At 41.4% G+C, this 26346-nt stretch overlaps 3 protein-coding genes and 1 long non-coding RNA gene across 4 annotated transcripts in view; 2 read left to right on the forward strand and 2 right to left on the reverse strand.

Annotated features, from left to right (window-relative positions):
* LOC121714959 (tripartite motif-containing protein 16-like) lies at positions 1-5874 on the reverse strand. Its single transcript, XM_042100227.1, has 6 exons — positions 5105-5874; positions 3398-3493; positions 2636-2869; positions 2016-2175; positions 1886-1909; positions 1-1481 (listed from the first exon to the last, which is right to left on the reverse strand). The coding sequence occupies exons 1-6, from the start codon at positions 5696-5698 to the stop codon at positions 964-966; spliced, it is 1626 nt and encodes a 541-aa protein (XP_041956161.1). The 5' UTR covers positions 5699-5874; the 3' UTR covers positions 1-963.
* Positions 1-26076, reverse strand: LOC121714944 (tripartite motif-containing protein 16-like). Its single transcript, XM_042100202.1, has 9 exons — positions 25452-26076; positions 24685-24780; positions 23883-24116; positions 22396-22567; positions 15495-15527; positions 14871-14930; positions 13848-13904; positions 11998-13501; positions 1-110 (listed from the first exon to the last, which is right to left on the reverse strand). The coding sequence occupies exons 1-8, from the start codon at positions 26037-26039 to the stop codon at positions 12984-12986; spliced, it is 1758 nt and encodes a 585-aa protein (XP_041956136.1). The 5' UTR covers positions 26040-26076; the 3' UTR covers positions 1-110; positions 11998-12983.
* Positions 1-26346, forward strand: part of LOC121714945 (tripartite motif-containing protein 16-like) — a 1397702-nt gene that overhangs the window by 790274 nt on the left and 581082 nt on the right. The window lies entirely within an intron of this gene.
* LOC121715002 lies at positions 10031-10695 on the forward strand. The gene is made up of 3 exons (XR_006033503.1): positions 10031-10072; positions 10144-10223; positions 10573-10695. It is a non-coding gene; the product is annotated as an uncharacterized LOC121715002 (long non-coding RNA).

A 26346-nucleotide genomic window follows, 5' to 3' on the forward strand; every position in this document is an offset into this window, starting at 1 on the left:
TGATGTATGTGGGGGATATATCATTTATTTTCATATTATCACCTACACGTCTACCACCATCATCACAAAAGTTTAGATACACACATCAGCTTCATTGCACACATGCAGCACTCAGGGTGAGTCTTTGCTCTCCCACAGAACACAGATAATTTACATTTTCTGTTCAGAACCAGATTGTTCTAGTGTTCTGTTTAACAACATTCTATAGAGACGGTAGGGTACATTACCATAGACTGTATAAAATATACACTTGTACATTACCAAGGCTATATTCTCTGATGTTTTCTTTCTCATAGACTTGCATGCAAAATTGATTGTTTTCAAGAGGGTTTTATTGTTTCTCATCATATGATCTTTCTTGTTGTGATTCCCACATGTCTTATGATAAGCTAATTCAGTAAATTCAACAACTTGTAAGAAAGTGATCATGTGTTTTTTTCATTTATTAATTTAGTTATTTAACATGTGAATTTTAACAACAAAAAAAAAACCACCCCATTCCAAACCCAATACATATCACAAGGCAATTGTTGTTAATTATTTTTTTTCCATCAGACACGTGTCCGATCACAGAGGGACTAAAGGCCTGAACACCTGGGGGAGAGGAAGGAGGGTTATGGGGAGCAGGAGGGAGAGGAGATGGATTGTGGGAGAGGATCAGAGGGGGTGAAACACTGAAACACCTTCATCAACACATTTCCCACCCAATAATGTACGTGTTGTGTGCTGATGTGTGTTCCAACAGACGCTGTAATATCTGCTGGGGTCCAGAGATGATGGAGTGGATTTGGTCTTTTGTTTTCCCCAAGAACAGAGAATCTCAAATTCTGGCTTATATGGTGGCTTATACTGTATGTGTGCTGATGAGATGGGATGTGTTTATGGGTGTGTGTATGGATGTGATAACAGCTTCTATCTGTATCTGGGATCTTTACATTTCTGTCCTGCTGTATACGGTGTGGGTCACAACAGCTTCACTGATGATCCAGTATATGCAAATCTAAGCCCAGGGTAGAGTGTGTGAGTGAATGTGGTCTGGACTCTGTGCAGGAGGGTCATTGTGTCAGAGATGCTGTAGAAGGCCAGAGTTCCTGCCCTGTGATCCACATACACTCCTATTCTGGAGCTGGCCATTAGAGGGAGTTCAGTCTGTTTATTATTGTGATAGAAAGAGGAGCTGGAGCTGGAGAGGAGCAGACTCCAGGACTGATCATTATGTCCAAACACACACTCAGCACCTCCTCTCCTGCTGATGCTTTTATATGAGACTGCTATAGCAACCCAATTGCCACTCCTCTCCACCTCCCAGTAGCAGCATCCAGACACACCCTCTCTACACAGCACCTGCAGCCACCCATCAAATCTCTCTGGATGATCAGGATATGACTGGAGCTCATCTCTCCACTCCACTCTTCTGTTCCCCTCAGACAGATGGAGGTGTCTGTGTGCTGTGTTGGGATCCAGTGTGAAGTGACAGGAGTCTGATGGAGGAGAAGAGAGAAGACACACTTAGACTTGTGTGTTGTGTGTGTGTGTGTGATTCTGTACATTTTTGCATGAATGGCTGTGCGTAAGTGTACATGTGACTATTCAAAGGATTAAAAGTATGTGTGTTAATGTTTCAGGTTTGTGTGTGTGTGTGTGTACTGTAGGTGTGTTCTTTATATGATGTGCGTGTATGGTGTGGATCTGATTCATTTAGAGATTAGATAGATAGCGATTACCAGTGTCTCTATTCAAAACTTCAAAAGTCTGTCTGTCTGTCTGTCTGTCTGTGCGTGTGTCTGTGTGCACATGCATGTGCCTGTGTTTGTGATTCTATAAATACTTGAATGAATGACTGTGTGTGTACATGTCTCAGTGTTTGTAGACCAGACCAACTTACACTTTAAGAACTTGACATCAGACACTGAGAAAGAAAAAAATGCATTATAACCAAATTATACATAATGTACATATACTGTATACATACACTTCATGTAACCTTTTCTCCTCTTCTAATGAATATAACTGACCTGCTGCAGAGATCATCATGACTTCCTGCTTGAAGAAATCCTCCAGCTGCCCCTTCAGTGTGGAGACAGATTTCTTCACAGCCTCAAAAGACCAGCTTTGGCTGACAAAGGTGCTGGATAAGTCTTTAGACTGAGGTTGAGGGCTGACTGACTGAAAATTCTTCAAATAAGAGAGAGAGAGAGAGAGATGACTGTATATAAACATAATTATATCTGATCTATAGATATCAGATCTCTGTCCAAAATTGTTATTTTAATGGATTAGCATTGTATACACCATTAATGTCTCATGTAAAATAAGTTGTCCCACATAATATAGTTGGTCGGATTTAGTAAGCAATTTAATGCAGTACAATAGGGTCCCTCCCTTGTGCTTCTATCAAGCAAGGTGTTGAAGACGTCTGATCTAATGCATATTCAAGGTTATATATTGCAGACCTATGACACTGAAAGCAATATTGCAGAGCTTTGGTACTGAATGCAAGAACATTCAACTGAAAACAGACACTTTAATTACCGGTATGTTGTATGTCAATTTAATTAGTATGTTCCAACGAGGATTGTATGATATTGGATATTAAATACTTTGTTTGGTAATATTCGATTTACACTACAGTTACCTTGAGGAAATGGATGTGATCGTCTGTGTGTGAAAGCTGCTCCAGTTCAGCATCTCTCCTCTTCAGCTCAGCAATCTCCTGCTCCAGTTGCTTCAGGAGTCCTTCAGCCCAACTCACCTCAGCCTTCTCCTGAACTCTGATCAGCTCTGTCATCTCAGAGCGCCTTCTCTCAATGGAGCTGATCATCTCAGTAAACATCCTCTCACTGTCCTCCACTGCTGTCTGTGCAGAGGTCTGTTAGGACACACACAAAGAGGAGGGTCCATTTAAAGCAGCCCTCACTCAGCTCCTCCACACAGCCTGTTACCCACAGTGTGGACCAGAGGAACTGTGACTTAGTATTGCAGACTCCTCTTTGGCTGACTGGATGAGAGCCCTGACTGAGTGTAAACAGTGTTGTGTTCACCACGCAGCTCAGCCCTGCACTCGCACTGACTTGAACCAGCAACTTGCAGCACCTCAGAATGGGAGTCAAGCACGCTAACAAGTGTAAAACCCACAGGCTCTAGCATCTCTTGCTAGCGCGTCTCATAAGGTGTTGGGAGGGAGGTTTACACACTGCACAGCTACGTACCATCTGGCTACCGTTAGATGAGCTCTGATATGGCCAGCTGCTGTCCTCTCCTCTGGTCAGTACTACATTCTTGTTTGTCCCCAAGTTACAATTAGCTCAATGTTGATAACTGTGCCACCGGGAATGCCTAAGGAGAGCACCTGTTTGTTTATGCAGTTGAAAGGGTCTATAGTTTTCTCAGTACTTACCTTGAGGGTCTCCACAGCCTTCCTCAGCTCCAGCAGCTCCTTCTCTCTCTCCTGGAGTCTCTGCTGGAGTTTCCTCTTGGTCTCCTCCATGTCCTTCTAAATGACACAGTGACAATACCAGACTACACATTACTACATAGTGCTTACACTGTAGTCAATAGTAATTCAATCCTCACATGAAATTTTGATTCATAAATGTAGTCATTAAAAAGCCTGTTCCTTTGCAGGATCTGAGCAAACAGTGTCTTCATTGGGACTTGGGAGAAATACCACGTATTTAGTAATGACCCCGACTGTTAATCTTTCACTGGCACAAAGGAGCAGATGGGATCAGTGATAACTGGGAGTTCAGCACATTATTCTGTGTAGCTCTGCTTCTGAAAGAAACATTTAATAAGTAACATAATTTCAGGCAATACACATGACTAGTTTTACGAATGAACATCTGTAGGAATAATAATATTTTTCATTGTATGTCTGATGTAAAATATTGTTATTAGGGCTGTCAAAATAACTGATTAATTTCGATTAATTAATTTGAGAAAAAATAACTGATTAAAAAAATTAGTGCAGATTAATCGATTCTGTATGACCTTTGACCCCGAGTTCTAGTCAGTAAAAATTAGACTGTAAAATGAAGGAGAGAGAAGAAAACGTGCTGCCTGGATCATTGATTAGAACATTTACTTTTAAAAAACGGCCTGATGGTGTTGATAAAAATAAAGTGTTGAAAATAAAGTCCTCTGTAATCTCTGCAGCAAGGAATGTGCTTTATATACATCAATGCAAAGAAATAAGTGTTGACATTGAGGGGAGTGTTCATGTATTTTCATTGTGTCCCCTAGGTCATATCTGTGGCCTGAAATGCCTTGTATGTGAAAAAAAAACTTCTTCCCGAAGCACTTTTGAATTTATTTCTTCAACATATTAGGTCATATCATAGATTATTATGGCAATTATTTGAAGAGTGAAAATAATAAAAGAGTTTTTGAAGTTTTTGAAGCATAATCACAAATGCTGATTATTCAATGATTCATTTGAATGTAAATATTTAAAATACTTTCACAGCAAAAATTATATTTGTGATTAATTTAGATTAATTAATCACAGAGTATGTAATTAATTAGATTATTTTTTTTAATCGATTGACAGACCTAATTGTTATTAGCCTAATGATTAGAAAGGTTTTCCTCTCAAAAAGCACAATATAAACCCCTGGGGCTCCTAATAATAACCACCTGTGGGCTGGAAGATTGTGGTGAAAATTAGTGCAGCATTCTTTACAATGCTCCAAAATATGCAACCCGGCACCTTGCCAACAAAAAAAGACATGAATCATAAAAAACATAAATCAACCAACAGCAGGTTGACACATCAAATACTCTCCAAGACTCCCACACTGAGGGTAGAAAACCCTCACTTTAAACCAGGCCAGTCAATTAGCCTAAATTGGTGCCAATATAACTGGGGACCCATAGGCTACTGCATACATTTACAATAATAGACACATTTGATCCTATAGGATATGACATAAACATAAACATCAGTGCTGGGTCCCTCTGACTCTGACTGAATTGGCATTACATGAATTGGCATTGCATGAATGATTTATCATTATATGGTAAGTTTTGTAAGGGATACATTCTCCGTGGTGTGTGAGCAGTCGCACTAAAAATATCCGCACCTGAACTCCCTCCCGGTGCTTACCTGTTTCTCCGATCTCTCAGCTGCAGCTGAGACAGTGTCATGGCCTTTGTGTTCATCTACCAGACATAGCAAACAGACGCAACTCTGATCTGTGCGACAAAATACCTCCAGAAGCCTCTGGTGCTGAGTGCAGATCTTGTCCTGTAGCTGACCTGTGACATCAACCACGTTGTGTCTTTTCCCTGAGAAGAGTTCATCATGGCGCTGGAGATGAGTTTCGCAGTACGACAACAAACACGCCAGACAGGACTTGACGGCTTTCAGTTTTCTCCCGGTGCAGCTGTCACACTCCACATCTCCAGGTCCAGCAAAACACTGAGGAGAAGCATGTAGCCTACCTTGAATTAAAGTCTTCCTGAACTGTTCCACAAGCTCAGCAACAAAGTTGTTTTTGTTTAAAACAGGTCTCGGAGTGAAAGTCTGTCTGCATTGTGGGCAGCTGTAAACTCCCTTCTGATCTTCCTGATCCCAGCAGCCCTTAATGCAGCCCGTGCAGTAATTGTGTCCACAGTTAAGAGTCACTGGATCCTTCAGTACATCCAAACAAATCGGACACATAAAAATGTCCTGGTTAATCGAAGTAGCCTCTGCCATTCTTCCTGAGCACGACAAACCACTTCAGGAACCTCTGAAGCCACCATCTACTTTCAGTTTTGTTTCCTCTGAACTCGGTGTAGACTAGCCTACAGCTTAGGAAAGACTTCCGCATTTAGGGATGTGTCAATGCAGCGCAGATCACATTTGTAATTGACAAAGATTGGCAGGTAATTCTGCATGGCTGATAGGACCAATTAATCTGGACTATTGCTATTATGCCAGGTTACAACTGGGTTCATTGTAAAACAACATCATGAGGGATACACAATCTACATGCATCATACAATTTACTGAGAAATGTCAAAACTGTCAGTGTTCAATTCAATTTTGCAATCGTAAATGCTGTTGAAGGAATCAACCAATTCAGAATATCCTCATTCAAAATGTGTGGATACTACACGATGACTATATGAAGAGTAATATTGTCATCTAGTGGAGATATCGTGTGGTGTTAAATTGAAATCTAACTACCTGGCCCTCTGTTAACCTGACTCTCGCCAGATGAATTTCGTTCCGCTTAGCTCCGCCTAGCTTCACTCACATCCATCTGGGACCTCTTCCATTGAGAGTGATTTCTGCAACCGATTTTATGGTACAGCCAATCAGGACGCAGGGCGACTGTGAGACTGTTATCAGAGTCACGGGTTGGCTTCGATGTGAGTGGTTGAAGTAGCACGTCAATAGATGATGGACAAGTGGCTTATTCAATCATATGCAAGCATTTTTTGATTAGGCCCAGCCTTCTGAAGCAACACTCCAATGGATTGGTCCCAGATGGATGAGTGGAGCTGGGCGGAACGAAATTCACCTGGCGAGAGTCAGGTTAGCCCACTTTGTCTTCTGCTGAGATCCATGCTCTCCTCTTCCACCTGGCCCTGGCTGACTTCCTTCCTCCTCAGTGTGGTGGTAGTGCTATCATACAAGGATACAAGGATACAAGGATACAAGGAAGTTTATTGTCACATGCATATAGTTACTGGAAGTAAGAAATGCAGTGAAATTATGTCTGGTGTCAGCCTATTTGTGCAATGTGGGGGGGGGGGGGGGTAAAAAGTGCAGTAGAAGAGGGGTTTAGTAGATTAAGTGGCAAGGGCTGCATAAGAAAGGTGGGGGAGGATTGGAATTGGGGGGGGGGGCACCAACAAGGAGCACCCAAGAGCAACAGGGGCAAGGAAAAACTCCCTTACCAAGGAAGAAACCTTGGGCAGATCCACGGCTCAAGGGGCTAACCCAACTGCCAGGGGTCTTGGTGTGTGTGTTGGGGGGATGACAGGGGAGATGGGATAGTGTGCTGTGTATGTGGGGAGAGGGCAGTGTGCAATATGTGTGTTGGAGAAGCTTCCTCATGAGACAGTGTGCTGTAAGTATGTTGGGGATGTGTGTTGGAGAAGCTTCCTGATGAAATAATGTGCTGTGTATGTAGGGGGGGGGGGGGGGGGGCAGTGTACTGCAAGTATGGTGATGGGACTTACTATTGCAAGCAGAGTACTGTATGTATGATGTATGTGAGTGATGAAGATGTGTGTGTGGGCGGGAGGGGAGTGTAGCAGTGACTGTGTGTGTGTGTGTGTGTGTGTGTGTAGTGTGTGTGTGGGTAGATGGGGGCAGTGTGCTGTAAGTATGTAGAGGATGTGTGTTGGAGAAGATCCTGAAGACAATGTGCTGTGTATGTAGGGAGGGGGGGGGCAGTGTGCAGCAAGTAGAGGAGGCTTACTGTAGCAAGCAGTGTGCTGTATGTATGTGAGGTGATGACAGTGATGATGTAAGTGTGTGTGTTTTTTGTGTGTGTGTTGGGGATAGGGGTGGGGTGTGTGTGTGGGGGGGGGGGGGGCAGAAAGGCTAGGCAATCAAGGACATGGGTAGATGGAGGAGAAATCAAAAATAATAAATAAAAAGTTCTATGGAGATGTGCAAAAGTTGGAAAAAGTCAGATATGTGTGTGTGTGTGTGTGTGTGTGTGTGTGTGTGTGTGTGTGTGTGTGTGTGTGTGTTTTGACGTGTGATGAAAAAAGAAAATAAATAAAAGGTCTATAGCATAGGGTGAGGGATGTAAAAGTGCTAAAAGTCTTGTAGGTGTGTGTGTGTGTGTGTGTGTGGGGGGGGGGGGGGTCATGAGTGCTGAGGAGTGAATGAGTGCAAAGTCAGTATAGTGTAAGTTCAGAGTTGGGAAATGTTTGAGAGTGCTGAAGAGTGAATGTGTGCAAAGTCAGTATAGTGTGAGTTCAGAGTTCGGATGGCCTGGGGATAAAAACTTCTCCTGAGTCTCTCAGTTCTGGCTTTGTGACTACATAGGCGTCTTCTTGATTTCAGCGGTAGGAATAATCCATTGTTAGGATGAGAAGAGTCCTTCAGAATCTTTTGGGCTCTTAGGAGTACTCTTCTGGAATAGATATCTTGTAGAGCAGGGAGTTGAGTTCTTATAGTACGTTCAGCTGAGCGCACTACTCTCTATCATTCTGTGCTGGCTACTTGGCTAAGGGGTTCCCAAAGTGGGCTTCGTGAGACAGCAAGCAGGGGTTGTTAAATCATTTTCAGAAATGTATATATATATATATATATATATATATATATATATATATATATATATATATATATATTAGGGCTGTCAAAATAACTGATTCATTTCGATTAATTAATTTGAGAAAAAATAACTGATTAAAAAAATTAGTGCAGATTAATCGATTCCGTATGACCTTTGACCCCGAGCCGTTCTAGTCAGTAAAAATTACACTGTAAAATAAAGGAGAGAGAAGAAAACGTGCTGCCTGGATCATTGATGGGAACATTTACTTTTAAAAAACGGCCTGATGGTGTTGATAAAAAATAAAGTCCTCTGCAATGTCTGCAGCAAGGAATTTGCATATCACCGGAGTTCATCAACTCTATAGTCGCACATCAATGCAATGCATAAGTATTGACATTAAGGGGAGTGTTAATTTTCATTGTGTCCCCTAGGTTATATCTGTGGCCTGAAATGCCTTGTATGTGAAAAAAAAACTTCTTCCCGAAGCACTTTTGAATTTATTTCCTCAGCATATTAGGTTAATATTACAGTAGGTTAATAAAATAATAATAAAAGAGTCTTTGAATTTTAATGTCACTAATGCTGATTATTCAATGATTCATTTGAATTTAAATATTTAAAATACTTTCACAGCAAAAATTAAATGTGATTAATTTAGATTAATTAATCACAGAGTATGTAATTAATTAGATTATTTTTTTAATCGATTGACAGCCCTAATATATATATATATATATATATATATATATATAATCCTGTGATTACGACAGATTAACAACATTAGCGTCCAACATTTGTATACTTCTATACAAATGTTGGACGCTAATGTTATCAGGGGATAGTTGGGGTCACAAGTCACTGGCACTGTTATTTTGGGGGTCGCAGTTTGGGAACCCCTGGTCTAGATCACCACAGCAGCACTAGAGAGGACCCTCAACTCCCTGGCTATGGTGGTGGTGGTGGTTTTGGTCACCTGCTTCCTGCCCAGCAACGTGGCCCAAGTGCTGATCTGGGTTAGGGTGTGGTCACACAGGATGAGCAAAGCCGTGGAGGTGGTAAGCGCGGTCTTCAACAACACGCTGACCCTCACCTACCTCAACAGCACGCTGACCCTCACCTACCTCAACAGCACGCTGGACCCTCACCTGCCTCAACAGCACACTGACCCTCACCTACCTCAACAGCAGCTGGACCCTCACCTGCCTCAACAGCACACTGACCCTCACCTACCTCAACAGCAGCTGGACCCTGTGGTCTACTACGTCTCCAGCCCTACCTTCCAGGTGTGCAGATGGCTGATAAAACTCGGGACGGTGGACAAAAAAGAAGGTACACAATATTTATTTAGACATTATTGCTGATCAGTTATTCCATATGAAAGAAATTTGAATAAATTATTTTTAAAAATGTAGGTTATTTGATGTCACCGGAACATGCCCTGACTCATGGATAGCAAGTTTCATCACTGACACAGTAAATTACAATAAAATGTCAATTACGTATTTGTACGTATGTGAAACAGGAATACGATCCCAATATTGGTAATGTATATGTAACCCGTGAGTGATGTGGTTTACGTCACTCACTGGTTAAGTTGCCGTAACCTTAAAATCTTATCTACTTCCGGGGTGCCCGTGTTTACATTTTGGCCTAACAAGACCTAAGCTACCTGCCACACACACCTGACGACACTTACACTGATTACATAGAAATAGTATCTATTTCTATGCACTGATTAGAGTAATTGCAGCCACACAATAAAACCAGGAAGCAGCCGTAACAGGGCTGCGTGTTCTGTCTTTCCATTTCACTCCGAGCTGTGGGGATTTAATGGAGATCCCGGCAAGGTTGGTCTGTTTGTGTGTTAAGATTCCGTTTTTTTTATAACATATGCTAACTGCATTGTACTTTCCTACAGTTTCGGGTATCCTCTGCGGTGTTCAGCTTCTGCATGAGCGTTCACGGACATTGATAACGACTTGCTGTTATTAACTACAGGTACGGAAATGCAAGTATGGCGAACTGGTTCTTGAGCACGCACGCACTATACATGATTAACATTTTGATTCTGATGTATTGTGGCTGTGCTGTACAAATCTGTTTGGCTGTGTGTTTCAGGAGTTGCCATTGCTGTTTTGCCTGTTTCTGTTTGTTTAGTTTTATTTTATTTTGTTTCTTTGTCAGTTATGGATGTGCGTCTTTACCTGTGATGCTAAGACAATGATTGGGCAATGATTGCTGTTTCTCTGCATAGGATTCCATCTGCACTCAGCTTGGGTACTGGCGATCCAAATTCTTGGTTGCATTAGGCTAGTGTCATCTCTATTCTCTCTTTTTGTGTTAACAGACCCTGTGAACGTGGTACTGGTGTTGGGATGCTGGGTTCCTTTTCCTGCACTGCATGAGGTGAACTAGGCATAGAGCTAATGAGCCCCCCCCATTCTATTTGGTAGTTTGCTGTGTAGCCGCGTGTGTGTGTGTGTGTTTTGTGTGTGTGTGTGTGTGTGTGTTGTGTGTGTGTGTGTGTTGTGTGTGTGTGTGTGTGTGTTGTGTGTGTGTGTTTGTGTGTGTTTGTGTGTGTTGTGTGTGTGTGACCAATTTCAGATATTGGAGCACGTGGCGTGGTTGCTGTGTTGAACTTCCCCCATTCTCCCTGCATTCAGGTAACCACTCTCGTGGGCTGTTATTGTTGCTTATTATATGGGACCTGCCAGTACTTCAGCCTTTTACTATTGCTTGCTGCTTATTGTTGTGAGGCCTTGTTTTTATCTTTTCATACTGGAATAAAGTGGTTGCTATTGATTAATTTATCTTGCTGAAGTGTTTTAATATAATCCTGGTTTTTCTAAATAAACATTGCCCAGTCACTGGAATATCAGTCTCTGTCTTTCTGTTTCATACAACTCTACCTGTGTGGGAGTTCTCTACACTAATTACTAGTCTTAAGGGGCGGGGCCTTAAGTGGCGTAGTCTGGTCTTCTTTACCTCAAATAGTAACCTGGATTACATATACATGTATAGTAAAAATCACTTTTCATTATGTACCTGCAAGGAAAGGCACCTGCCTGATATCCACATCTGATCCCCCACACAAAGGGTCATTGTGTGACCTCCACACAGGGGGCTGGCCAGAACATGACTAACTGAACAACAGGTTCTACAGTGTGAAATTATAGACAAACCTGTATATTGCTCCTGGTGATGAACCAGTGCTGAATGTTTTTTCTTCATCAATTTTCAAAATATCATTAGACAGACAACCTTGATTACAGTTTAACACACTCCCTACAGAATCCTCAACAATAAAATAATTTATGTGTACAGTTAGTGACCATACACCAACAAGAATTCACGGGACACTGAAAGACCGGGTACACGAAAGTTGGTGGGCATGTAACCCCACATGGATAGCATGGAACCATCGTTTTTCGTTTTGATCTGTATGCAGTTTAGGTTAAAATATCATGAACACATAAAAATCCTAATAGATATGAATGTCCTTCAGAAAAAATATATATTTTAAAAAAATATATAGAAATATATTTGCTAAAATGTTACTTTCCCAAAATAGTTTCTGAATGTTAATTTGAAACCTGCCAGACAAGACAAATGGCAAGATACATCACCAACATAAATCTGCATAATTATTTATTTTCATTATCACCTACACATCTACCCTTAGCCTGGCTAACGCCAAACCTCAAACCTCATCTCATTGAAGGCAGCATGGGAAAACCCAGGCTAATCTACCCCATCACATACGTTTAGACACACTCAGGGTGAGTCTTTGCTCTCCCACAGAACACAGATGAGTTCAACATTCTGAGTTCAGAGTCAGATTGTTCTAGAATGTTCTGTTTAACAACATTCTATGGAGACGGTAGGGTACATTACCATAGACTGTATAAAATATGTTGTACATTAACAAGGCTATATTCTCTGATATTTTCTTTCTCATAGACTTGCATGCAAAATGTATTGTTTTCAGAAGGGTTTTATTGTTTATCATCATATGATCTTTCTTGTTGTGATTTCCACATGTCCTATGATAAGCAAATTCTGTACTTCAACAACTTGTAAAAAAGATCATGTGTGTTTTTTTTTTTTCATTTATTCATTTAGTTATTTAACATGTGAATTTAACACAAAAAAAATCATAAAACCCAATACATATCACAAGACTACGTATATGTAGAGGCCATTGTTGTTAATATTTTTTTTCTATCAGACACGTGTCCAACTACAGAGGATCTAAAGACCTGAACACCTGGGGAAGGGGAAGGAGGGTTAGGGGGAGCAGGAGGGAGAGGAGATGGATTGTGGGAGAGGATCAGAGGGGGTGAAACACTGGGCTCATCAACACATTTCTCACCCAGTAGTTTATGTGTGGTGTGCTGATGTGTGTTCCAGCAGAGGTCCAGAGGTGCAGACGCTGTGATATCTGCTGGGGTCCAGAGATGAGACATTGATTTGGTGTTTTGTTTTCCCCAAGAAAAGAGAATCTCAGGTAGCTGAGAGGCAGCTGCCAGATCCTTAAATGTGAGTGGTGGCTTATATGTGTGCTGATGAGATGGGACGTGTTTATGTGTGTTTGTGTGCATGTAGTAACAGCATCTATCTATATGTGTCTGGGGTCTTTACAGTTCTGTCCTGCTGTACAGTATATGGTGTGAGTCACAACAGCTTCACTGATGATCTAGTACATACTATATAAAACCCAGGCTAGAGTGTGTGGGATTGGGCCTACATGGTCTGGGATCACAACAGCTTCACTGATGATCCAGTAAAGTAACATGTAAACCCAGGGTAGAGTGTGTGAGTGAATGTGGTCTGGACTCTGTGCAGGAGGGTCATTGTGTCAGAGATGCTGTAGAAGGCCAGAGTTCCTGCCCTGTGATCCACATACACTCCTATTCTGGAGCTGGCCAATAGAGGGAGTTTAGTCTGTTTATGATTGTGGTAGAAAGAGGAGCTGGAGCTGATGAGGAGCAGACTCCAGGACTGATCATTATGTCCAAACCCACACTTAGCACCTCCTCCTTCCCTGCTGATGCTTTTATATGAGACTGCTATATCAACCTCCCCACTCCTCTCCACCTCCCAGTAGCAGCGTCCAGACACACCCTCTCTACACAGCACCTGTTCCCACCCATCAAATCTCTCTGGATGATCAGGATATGACTGGAGCTCAGCTCTCCACTCCACCCTCCTGTTCCCCTCAGACAGATGGAGGTGTCTGTGTGCTGTGTTGGGATCCAGTGTGAAGTGACAGGAGTCTGATGGAGGAGAAGAGAGAAGAGGACACACTTAGAGGACTAGTGTATTGCAGTGTTTGTGCGTGTGTGTGTTTGTGTGTGTGTGTGTGTGTGTGTGTGTGTGTGTGTGATTCTGTACTTTTTTGTATGAATGGATATGTTCAAGTGTACATGTTTTTGTATAATAGATATGTTCTCAAGTGTACATGTGAGAGTGTCTGCTTTCAAACAGATTAAAAGTGTGTATTGTGTTATGTTTGTGAGTTTATGTGTGTGTGGGTGGGGTGTTTTTGTGTGATTGTACAAATACTTGAATGAATGACTGTGTGTGTACATGTCTCAGTGTTTGTAGACCAGACCAACTTACACTTTAAGAACTCCTCTCTGGTTACTGGCTCAGTAAAAACAGCCTGGACATCAGACACTGAGAAAGAAAAAAAACATTATAACCAAACTTGAACCAAAGTGAAGGTGGAGGTGCACTCATTGAAGCATCACTGATCTTCATCAGGATGGGAAGAGCAGGTTCAGAACACCTTCAGATGTGGGGGCTGCTGGTCTAGTGGTTCGGGAGCTTCCAAATGGAACAGCTAAAGGTTGTGAGTTTGATCCCAGGGGCTGCCACCATTGTGCCTCTGAGCAGGGCACCTAACCCCAAGTAGCTTCAGTAGTTCCTGTAGTTAGTTCACTGTGAGTCTCTCTGGATGAGAGTGTCAGCTAAATGATGATTCATTTTAATGTAATGGAACCATTTGAATCAATTCCTTAACCCAACAAACTGCAGAGCAAATGGGTCAATTCAGTTGGTATATTATTCATTGAATGACCAAAAAGATCTGGATAAAATTCACTTTGTCTAATTAATGAATCATCACACTGTTAGCCATGACCAACACAACGGCATGAATATCACTACAGGTATAGGAGCAGGCTTCAATCAATTATTTTTGTAGTTTCTCAGAGTGCTGGACTAAACAACGCATACCTGTAACAACTTATAACTTATAACAGAAAAGGAGAAAATTCTGCACTTTGCATACACTTCATTATTTGGTGTGGCCTTTCTAATGAATATCTATATAATAAGTAAGGCAGCTGTTTGAGGCCTACAATCTCCCATTGACAAGTAAAGATGGATATGCCCTTAGTCAAGAGTCCCTCATCTTCATTAGGAGGGTAAAGGCATATTTAGAGGACCTTCAGTTCTAACCCACCTCAATCAATTCAATAAAAGTCTTACCCTCATGCCTCTTACCGCATGTTTACCCATTATATTAAACGAAGGTCCTTTATTTCTTAGAGACCAGCAACACCCCCATACCTCTAAGTTTTGGCAGCTGAGAGAATGTAAAGGCTTAGAGGCTGTTAGAATCAGTCATTAAAGACTTACTTTCTGGTGACAGAATCTCTTTACTGTCTGTTCTTCTGACTGGGAGTTCAGGATCAGTATCTAGGAACCAACACAGAGACACTCATTCACCCAGGATCTACAGAACAAACAAACGCACATCTTGCTTTGCATATTATCTTCATGTGTCCATCTTTTTAAAAAATGTTTCCTTTTAGCATTTGTGACAGGCCTGTTAGCTCTGAAAGGAAGTTATTTTAGCTGTAAAATGGAATGTATAAGTAAGTAAGTATGAGTATATACTGTACTGTATACTCTTTTGATCCCGTGAGGGAAATTTGGTCTCTGCATTTATCCCAATCCGTGAATTAGTAAAACACACTCAGCACACAGAGAACACACAGTGAGGTGAAGCACACACTAATCCCGACGTGGTGAGCTGCCTGCTACAGCGGCGCTCGGGGAGCAGTGAGTTAGGTGCCTTGCTCAAGGGCACTTGGATGTGCACGGGAGAGCAGTGCTCAACCACTTCCCCCACCCACATTTTTCCTACTGGTCGGGGATTGAACCGGCAACCCTTCGGTTACAAGCCTGAAGCCCTGACCAGTAGGCCACGGCTGCCCCTAATGTAATGTAACAGTATGAATGTAACAATGACAGACTCACATTGTAAAGCTTGGATGATCTGGATATGTGTCACTGTTGAGAGACAGAGAAAACACAGTCAACACTGTATTCCCCAACAGTGTTCTAAACTCAATAAAATTGCAGAGCTGTACTCAAAGCTGCCATATTGTTCAGGCACCACAAACGTTTTAAGTTCACTCAACTAGTTTCCCAGTTATTGATTATTTTGACAAGATTAGCTATGAGTAGAACTGACCCCCAAACTCATTTCTTTCAAGAGTGGATTGAAATTATGTCTGACATAATAAAGACGTGCAACTTCATTGGTTAGGTTCATATCAGCATGGCAAATAACCTAATAACCTACACAAACCAACATAAACCATTAAAATAGTAAATCCCAATGAATGGTGAATGAACTAGTCTAAAATCTTTTGTGGCAGTTGTAAGTTGATACACTTTGACATCGTAGGCCTAAGACTAATTGTTTGCAAGGACTGCTGCGCAGGATACAGGCCAAGGCACTTTGAATATGTTGTGATGCGTTTAGGACAACACCAATCCCATCTCTACAAGTGGAAGTAGGGGAAATGCCTTTAGACCTCAGGCGGTTAAAGTTATCAATGTCTTACTGGACAAATCTAAAGGGTCATGAAGTAACACATCCCACAAAGCAGGTGCTGTTAGAGTGCTGGGAGTATGGGCGCCCATCATGCAGTTTTGGGTGGCATGGGAACAGACAGGCAAAGGAAATGGGAATTGACAGAATTGCATGTAGTAAAGCAGTTAGCATACCGACAATTCCACCCTGGGTGTTTTGTTCTCCCAGGATAGATTTGGAGGCTAAGAATATAATAAAAACAGGGGTATACCAAAATGTTCAGCAATATATGGATATAATGTATGATGACCAGTGGTGGACGAAGTACACAAATCCTGTACTTGAGTGAAAGTAGAGATACACATGGTCAAATGTTACTCCAGTAAAAGTAGAAGTCCTCCTTTTACATTTCCACTTGAGTGGAAGTACAAAAGTACTTGCCTTCAAATGTACTTAAGTATCAAAAGTAAAAGTCCTGAAATGTATTATGCCTAATACAGTTGCATTGTTGAAATGATTCGGCACAGACATAGGCATTCATTGAGCCTTTCTCCTCCATTCAAGGACAAAATCAGTTAATACTTGTTGTATGTAGAAATAACTAAAAACAAACTAATGTGATATCTTATCTTAGATACTTCAAAGTAACCACATTTTTCTTTGTTAAATGCTTTACACTTTCGGACCAAATCAAGATGTTCCCTTTTGTGTTTGATAGTGTCAGATTGTCTATCATTTGCTTGATGGCGTCAAGAGGCTAGTTATGGTAACATCAATATTGTGAAAAGGGGTCAACAAGGTACAGTAAATAGTGCATATGACAATAACATAGGTTAGGCAACACCATTATTTGACGCCTAGCTCGCTTAATAGAAAATATACATTTACACATGTTTTTGTACAGTCTTTTTTCCAAAAGGAACTTCAGCTGTACTTCAGCTGTCACAAAATGTAGTGGAGTAAAAAGTAAGATATTTGGCCTCGAAATGTACTGGAGTAAAAGTAAAAAGTTTAACAAAATTGAAATACTCAAGTAGAGTACAGATACATGAAAAAGCAACTTAAGTACAGTAATTGAGTAAATGTACTCAAGTAATGTCCACCACTGATGATGACACAGTTCAAATTTTTACAGATGCATCAAAAGATCAGACAGGGAAAACAGGGGCTGCAGTCCACATTCCGAGATACAATGTTAATATAAAAAAAAAGGACACCAGACCACCTGGCCATTTTCACAGCAGAAATACTAGCAATAATTCTGGCTCTACAGTGGGTGGAAGAAGCAAAACCTAATAAAGTGGTAATTTGCTCAGACTCAATGTCATCACTAACATCCATTGAGAGTGAAAAGTCTACATGTAGACAGGACTTAATAGATGAGATTCATGAACGCATTTTTAAAATATCCCAACAGAATAAGAGTAGAATTGATATGGGTTCCTGCACACAGGGGAGTGGAGGGAAACGAAAAGGCAGACACACTAGCGAAAGAAGCAATTAAATCAGAACTGGTTGAACTGGAAGTCACTTTAAGCAAGTCAGAAATTAAGAGTATTATAAAGGACAAAATCAACAGAATGTGGCAGGAGAGATGGGATAAGGAGGGAAAAGGCAGACATTTATACAACATACACAAAGATGTAACATCTAGTAAGATCAGTGGACTGAAAAGGCAGGAGGAGACATGAATCACCAGAATGAGGATGGGACACACAAGGTTAAACAGTGGATTACATATTATAGGCAAACATCAAACGGGGGTGTGCGCACACTGTGGCGCAATAGAAAGTGTTAAACACATACTCATAGACTGCACATATTATAACAGAGAAAGAGAAAACATGGAGTGGTTAAAAAAGATCTAACCATGGAAAACCTATATAAGTATATCTAGCACACAGTCCACAGCTAAGGCTGTTATTGCTTTCATAAAAGAGACCCAACTAGCAAATAGAATTTATTTATTTCATTATTTATTTATTTCATTATTATTTATTTATTTATTTATTTTTTCATTTAATTTAAAAACTGGATATAAATAGCATCCCGTTGGATCACACCTCAGCCCGGAAGATGGCGGTAGTGCACGAAGTATGCAAACTGCCACTAAACATTATAGAAGAAGAAGAAGAAGACTGCACCCGGATGTAGGCAGGCAAGCTGCAAGCAATCAGTGAGATGATCCATCAATCATCATCAGGCTGCAAGCCTTATAGTAGAGCCCGTCTACGGAGAGCCTCCCCACTCTCTATTAATCCCATACAAACCGAATTTGGCTGCAGTTCACCAGAGTTCACCTAGATGGCGATCGCGGGCGAGTCCAAAATACATGGGGTCCTATGGAGCTACATGGCTAAATTTATTGTTTTCACCTATTTAACAACTGAAACCCTCAGATTTTATTTTATTTTTCGCAAAATGGATATGGATTATCAATCAAAAGGGAAATAATCCGGGAGTCATGTCCTTTCGTTTTCTTACAGGTTGGGTCGTTGTTGCCCATAACACACTAGCATTGATGCTATGCTATGCTATGATCATGCTAATGAATGACGTCATTGACACGTTTGAAAGGCTTTTTAGAACAATTAAGTGACTTAAAAAAATATAATGCTCAACCAAGTGTGTTGTCTTTGCCTCCCCTTTCGAATACAATATTCAAATTACTTGAAAAAAAAATTATATCCCAAGAAAAGTGGATTTGGAGGGGTACAGCTCCATAGACCTCCATTCATTCTGGACTCGCCCGCGAGCGCCCCTAGATGCAGTACCACACCGGAAGCGTTCCGAGAGTGAAGGTTCTCCCCTTATTAGACATTCTCTGCTTATAGCCTCTACACAAAGGTAAGAACGCGCCTTAATGTAGGTGTACTTTGTTTATTTATTTGTGTACCGTCAGCCAGCCAGCCAGCCAGCCTGTTGCACTACTTTAGTGACAAACAGTATGGTTTACATACCGTATACCGCTGAAATCAAGAAGACGCCTATGTAGTCACAAAGCCAGAACTGAGAGACTCAGGAGAAGTTTTTATCCCCAGGCCATCCGAACTCTGAACTCACACTATACTGACTTTGCACACATTCACTGTTCAGCACTCTCAAACATTTCCCAACTCTGAACTCACACTATACTGACTTTGCACTCATTCACTCCTCAGCACTCATGACCCCCCCCCCCCCCCCCCCCCACACACACACACACACACACCTACAAGACTTTTAGCACTTTTACATCCCTCACCCTATGCTATAGACCTTTTATTTATTTTCTTATTTCATCACACGTCAAAACACACACACACACACACACACACACACACATATCTGACACTGCTACACTCCCCTCCCGCCCACACACACATCTTCATCACTCACATACATCATACATACAGTACTCTGCTTGCAATAGTAAGTCCCTTCACCATACTTGCAGTACACTGCCCCCCCCTCTCCCCTACATACACAGCACATTATTTCATCAGGAAGTTTCTCCAACACACATCCCCAACATACTTACAGCACACTGTCCCCCCCCCCCCACAATACACAGCACATTGTCTCATGAGGAAGCTTCCCCAACACACATATTGCACACTGCCCTCTCCCCACATACACAGCACACTATCCCATCTCCCCTGTCATCCCCCCAACACACACACCAAGACCCCTGGCAGTTGGGTTAGCCCCTTGAGCCGTGGATCTGCCCAAGGTTTCTTCCTTGGTAAGGGAGTTTTTCCTTGCCCCTGTTGCTCTTGGGTGCTCCTTGTTGGTGGCCCCCGCCCCCCAATTCCAATCCTCCCCCACCTTTCTTATGCAGCCCTTGCCACTTAATCTACTAAACCCCTCTTCTACTGCACGTTTTACTCCCCCCATAAATGCACAAATAGGCTGACACCAGACGTAATTTCACTGCATTTCTTACTTCCAGTAACTATATGCATGTGACAATAAACTTCCTTGTATCCTTGTATCCTTGTTTAGCATTACCAAAGATCCTTTATCATCCGTTTCTGGTGTGGCCTACTTTGGCCCCGCAGGTTAGACACCAAAGCAACGTTTCATAAGTTGGAAATCAAACACATGACACGCACAAACAGGCAGTACACTTATAAACATTTTATTAGTAGCCTACCATAAGCTGCCATAAGCTATGATTCGCATTAGCTGCTAGATGTAATGCAAAGTAACACTGCAGGGTAATTCTTCAACTATGATACTTTTCTTGTCCTTGGAAGAAATAAGAAAAACTAAAAAATATATTTACTACTTTTTTGTTTCACCCGCTCAATGTGAGGCACTCAGCGGCAGCTCAACCTAAGCAGAGTGTAGGCCTAGTGGTAATTCTGTGATCACGGTAAGGTGGACTGCGGTAGTGGGTTTTTTAAAAATGCATTCAGAACATGTTTGATTCATGTCAACAGCCACAAGCGTACATGGAAGCTCTTCATTCCAATAATGTATATAAAAACAATATATTTATGGAATAAAACTAGACAGGTACCTCAGATTAGCATTACTGTTTATTATTAATCTGCAATTATCTGCAGCCAGCGGAGGGCATTTATAGCCTACAGTACAATGCACCTGGACAATATTGTACGTCTGCCCTCCACCTTCATCAAACATGTTCTGAATGCCTTTTTTAAAAACCCACTACTGCATGGCGCAGTCCACCTTACCGTGATCACAGAACTGATAGTGTACCCACCTCTTATTTTACCACTACACCCCCTGTTTAGGTTGAGCTGCCGCTGAGTGCCTCTAATTGAGCGGGCGAAATATCATTTCTCCAGACAGGCCTGGACTTGAAAAGTGACATAGCAACAGGAGATGGAGAAAATGGTCAACGTCACTCTCTGCTTATTATCGTCACAATCACACACACCCATATCAACCAATTAGCCAATTGTTTTTTTCCCCACAAAACAACTTCCAGTCAGCATCTTCAACACCAAAGCATCTTCAACACCAAAGCATCCTCATGCCCAAGCTTGCCGACCAAAGGCGTAATGCACTCTAAAATAACTGCTTTAATGAAAATGATGTCAATCCCTTAGCAGCATAGCGTTTCATAAACCATGGAAGTGGAGACTGCTGGTCAAATTATGCCCGGTGCTTCTTTCACTTGTCTGATGATCTGCTGCGCAATTTATGAAGGAACCACGGACTGACGGAAAAAGAACGTTTTCGCAATCAGGAGGAAATACACGTAAAGTTCATCTGTTTCCATCTCTCCAGCATGTGTTGCTGGCCTAGCCTACCCAACAGGGAAGTGAATAGGCTTGCTTGTCAGCCTTTCCCAGTACTTTGCAAACCGCATAGCAGTTTTTTCAGCAGAAATAATATTCTAATAAAAATAATATGCGAGGAGGACCTGTCTCTTAATTAATAGGGGACTTTTCCCATACATTTTTTTAAAACAAGTCAATGGTTTTACAATGTTTCAGTCAAGCTTTGGTTGGTTTAGATCTTTGGCAAGTAGCCTAGGCTAGTACAGACGCAGGTGAGGAACAGTCAGCCTCAGCCAGTAGCACAACCAGATATGTACAGCCAGCTTCAAAAGCAACGAGTCCAGAGCCTACAATTGGCCATTTATAGCTGTGAAGGTGATTCACACACAATTAATTTTCTTTCCCCAAAAATCTATATTTGGTAACTTCTGTAGACATCCAAAATGGGATGGGTGTTAAAGTTAGTAAAAAAAACATTGCATAAAACAGTGTTGTCATGTTTATCTTTTTTGGCGTGGTATAGGCTTATTTTTTCCATTTAGATGTCTTGAAAAGGTCTTAAGAGTCTTTAATTTTGCACTTGAAAAATGTGCAGATACTCTGCTTGTGAAGTTTGGTCCTGCTATCCATTCTATAGTTCTTGACGGAGATATTGTTGTGTGTGATATAGCAGAGTTGACAGAGACGTTAATTTTGCTATTTGGCTTAATTTATGCACTTCATCTCGATTATCCAAAGCAATTGTCCTACACATTTCATTTCATTCAAAAAAATATAATGGGGTTGGAAGACCTGAAGCGGTTACCTCCTAGACTGCTGCTTAGCCTTGAAAATAAATTGCTGATGATGGATGAGTAAGCAGTCTGTTTTCCAAATCTCATGGTTGGTACTGCCAGCATGTTAATACTCAAGCAAGCAAAATGGGATGGGTGTTAAAGTTAGTAAAAAAAAACATTGCATAAAACAGTGTTGTCATGTTTATCTTTTTTGGCGTGGTATAGTCTTATTTTTTCCATTTAGATGTCTTGAAAAGGTCTTAAGAGTCTTTAAATTTGCACTTGAAAAACAATTCGGACATAACAGTGTCTTGTAAAAGTAGTCCAACCTGCTGTAGATATCTTGGCTACTTCCTGCTTGAAGATGCCATCCAGTTTCTCCTCCAGCTGCACCTTCACTGCAGAGACAGATTCCTTCACAGCCTCAAAAGAGAAACTCTGGCTGAAGCTCATGCTGGTTGAAACTGTACTGCAAGGAGCAGCAGTGACTGACACAACATTCTGCAGAGAGAAACACAAGGTGGGAGTCAGGTGAGAGTCAGGGCTGTTTCCCCAAAGGCTGCAGCCATAATGGGTTAAATCAGTTAAATCTGATTTGGGTTAAATCAGTTACATCTGATTTGGGTTAAATCAGTCTGTTTAGTGTGTTGGTAATTGTGCATTCATGTGTTTAAGTATGTGTGTATGTTACATACCATACCTATTGCATGTAAAGCAATACAATCCTTATCAAACATTATACACACATTACGCAGCACACATACAGTTTTTGTTACACACCAATGTCTTTGCACAGAAAGATATATCAACTGAATTCTCTCTGTCATAGAAATTGTTATGTTATTACGACCAATGACCGCCTCTAGTCTCAGAATATTTGGTCAATGATTCCTGGGACACCAAAACACAGAGGCACTGAGATTTGGAGGGCATATAACACCCTATACTTTCACGGAAAATAAGCGTTTGGTCCCCAGGGGCCACTCCGTCCCTGTGCTGGCCCCCCAAAAGCCAAAAAATGCAGTTTTTCGTTTAATAACTACCCACCCCGTTGCACCCGAGAAAACTAAATGTTTGTGGTATGCTAGTCTCAAGGGCCCACATCAACCTAGCCCTTAAAGGGGAACTTGGCAACTATTTCAACGTAATAAACCCGTTTAGACATCATTTGGATGGTTAAATGACCTATTCCGGTGAAAATGGTGACTTTCCCCCGCTGCCCCTAGCATCTCCAGGCGGAAAACCATCTTGCAACATTGAGACTACCGTCCCGGAAAGAGAAGTGAGAAACAAGAAACTTGTTTTAAATTGTGTTACCTTGTAACATCCACATTGTTCTGCCGAACTTATGCTAACCGTTTCGCTAGCTTGTAAACAAATCCATGTGCTTTATCATTACCTTTTTCCACAGTTTGAAATAGCATAATGCACAATTTCTCCAGCAGAGGGGGAAATATAGCTAATCCTGCCAAGTTTCCCTTTAAACACTCATTTGTGATGTTGCACTCCCCAGTAAAAATGAAAATACAAAAAACATGGCTCTTTAAATCACCACCATCTTCAGCTGAGATGTCCTGAACTGCTCCAAATGTGATGTGTATGATCCCCCTGACAACCTCTGGGGGGCAAGTTGGCCCATAGGAGATGTTTACAAATTAAAACCCCACCTTCCACACACACACACACACACACGTACACACACACAAAGACTGCAGGATTGAGCATCATATTTTATATCGCTATGCAGTAGATCTAATTATTATGTAATTTCAGATTCAGGAAATGCATTTAATTTAAATGTAATTAATGATGTCACCTTGAGGAAATGAATGTGATCCTCTGTGTGTGAAAGCTGCTCCAGTTCAGCATCTCTCCTCTTCAGTTCAGCAATCTCCTGCTCCAGTCGCTTCAGGAGTCCTTCAGCCCGACTCACCTCAGCCTTCTCCTGAGCTCTGATCAGCTCTGTCACCTCAAAGCGCCTTCTCTCAACGGAGCGGATCATCTCAGTGAAGATCCTCTCACTGTCCTCCACTGCTGTCTGTGCAGAGCTCTGTTAGGAGACACACAAAGAGGAGGGCAGGAGACACACAGAGGGAGGTGAAGCTGAAAGTGTTTCATGGTGTCAGTGGTTCTTTGTGTGCTGTAGAGATAACAGCAGAGGCTCAGTTACTCACTGGGCACAGTCTGGTCCGAGGGTGGAATTACTGCTAATAGACTTTTCTCACTCCCCACGATTCAGTTGATATTACATATTACCGGTATGTATTGCACTTACTAATATGTAATAGAACACTACTACTATACTAATAGTTTGCTTTAGATTTCTTGAAGTTTCTAGAATTTCTCCTTGGGGGATCAATAAAGTATCTATCTATCTATCTATCTATCTATCTATCTATCTATCTATCTATCTATCTATCTATCTAGATGTGTGCCAATTATTCATCATGAATTCATCATGACTATCATTAAGCAATGGTATAAAAAAGGGAGTTTGTTGTGACAAAATAACTGTATACCTTTGATCTGGTAATAGCACATCAACACAGCTGCCATAATAATTACAGAGCTGAAACCTTAATCAATCAGCAGTTGTCTTTTCTGTGGTCAGTACTCACCTTGAGAGTCTCCACAGCCTTCCTCAGCTCCTGCAGCTCCTTCTCTCTCTCCTGGATTCTCTGCTGGAATCTCCTCTGGGTCTGCCCCAACTGCTTCTGATGATAATAAGACATATTGTTCTTAAGGTGAGTTAATTTATATTGCATATCTAATACACATGACTGATTCAATATGCTTTGAATTAACAAAAGCAAATAAAAAACATAAATGGGCAATATAAAAAAACATTGTTTCAAAAATAAAGTGCATGAAATGGAATGAAAAAACACACAATATCATTACAAGACAAACATACTGTATATAGGCCTAGTGCTTCTGATCAACAAGAAGTGCAGGTACTTTAACAGAAAGCATCTGAGAACAGTGCTATGCTTCTATTAATTTGTTTTCAGTAGGAACCCTGACATTTTGTATTAAAAGTCAAGCTTGCGTCGCACATTTTTTGTTTTAGGTACGTCACAATCTGCCCCAGTTGTTGGCCCAGAACCAGGTTTATTTGTGTGGAAAAACAAAGAACCGGTTCGATATTTGGCACTGACTCCGAACCAGCACCAGAACTGCTTTGGTGGAAAAGACATATCAGAGACTGAATACATTGGACCTGATAAAACATTGTACAGTATCTTATTCAGCTGAGGCTGCCATGACTTTAAGAAGTATAGTCTTATAGTCACTACAGTAGTGTTCTTTTGATTATTCAAACACATTAAATGTGTATCAGACCTCTCAAATAAAATGAAGACACAAGTGTAGCTCCAGTACTCACCTGTTTGTTTTCCCATTCTGCAGCAGCTGTGACTGTGTCATGGCCTTTATGTTCGTCCATCGTGCACAGATAGCAGATACAACTCTGATCAGTACAACAAAATATTTCAAACAACTTCTTATGTTCAGAACAGATCCTCTCCTGCAACTGGCCTGTGGCATCAACCACTGAGTGTTTTCTTCCTGGATTTAAATCGTTATGAACTTTGAAGTGAGTTTCACAGTAAGACAACAGACAATCCAGACAGGACTTCACAGCTTTGAGTTTTCTCCCAGTGCAGACGTCACATTCCACATCTCCAGATCCAGCAGAACACTGAGCAGAAGTAGTAGCCTCGAGTCCAGTCTTCCTAAAGTCCTCCACCATCTCAGCAATCAGAGTGTTTTTACTGATATCAGGTCTGGGTCTATATGTCCGTCTGCACTGGGGACAACTGTAGGTGCCTTTACCATCCTCCTGATCCCAGCAGCCTTTAATGCAGCCCAAACAATACGTGTGTCCACATGGAATGGAGACTGGATCCTTCAGGAGATCCAGACAAACTGGACAAGTGAAAGACTCCTGTCTTTTGTCTGAGGCGTCCGCCATGTCTTGTCCTGATCACACACACCAGGAGAGGAGGTAGGAGTGTGAAAGGTCACTTTTGGTTTCCTGTATTACCATCAGGAGGAGTGGCTGCCACATGGATAAGGAGCAGTGACGGCAACTTTATCTAAAGGGGTGGGATTATATTAGCATTAAAGTGGCTGGAACACACTGTGATCATTCTGTATGCTGTTATAAGATGGATCAAAACAGTATTTTAGAATGCTTGAGATGGCTGGGTGTGTCCATGGGCTTGAAGCATGTCATCAAACTGGTCTTTCCAGATTCATCTGTTCACAGATTGATTTTG

The sequence above is a fragment of the Alosa sapidissima genome, chromosome 8 (genome assembly GCF_018492685.1).
Source record: "Alosa sapidissima isolate fAloSap1 chromosome 8, fAloSap1.pri, whole genome shotgun sequence".
NCBI classification, from domain to species: Eukaryota; Metazoa; Chordata; class Actinopteri; order Clupeiformes; family Clupeidae; genus Alosa; species Alosa sapidissima.

Coding starts and splice junctions, on each gene's coding strand:
- LOC121714959 (XM_042100227.1), bottom strand. CDS start 5,698: ATGGCAGAGGCTACTTCGATTAACCAGGACATTTTTATGTGTCCGATT. Junction 3,494..5,104: donor CTGAGAGATCGGAGAAACAG/GTAAGCACCGGG, acceptor TGTGTCATTTAG/AAGGACATGGAGGAGACCAA. Junction 2,176..2,635: donor ATCACATCCATTTCCTCAAG/GTAACTGTAGTG, acceptor TCTTATTTGAAG/AATTTTCAGTCAGTCAGCCC.
- LOC121714944 (XM_042100202.1), bottom strand. CDS start 26,039: ATGGCGGACGCCTCAGACAAAAGACAGGAGTCTTTCACTTGTCCAGTT. Junction 24,117..24,684: donor AGGCTGTGGAGACTCTCAAG/GTGAGTACTGAC, acceptor GTCTCCTAACAG/AGCTCTGCACAGACAGCAGT. Junction 13,502..13,847: donor CAGAGAGGAGTTCTTAAAGT/GTAAGTTGGTCT, acceptor CTCCTCCATCAG/ACTCCTGTCACTTCACACTG.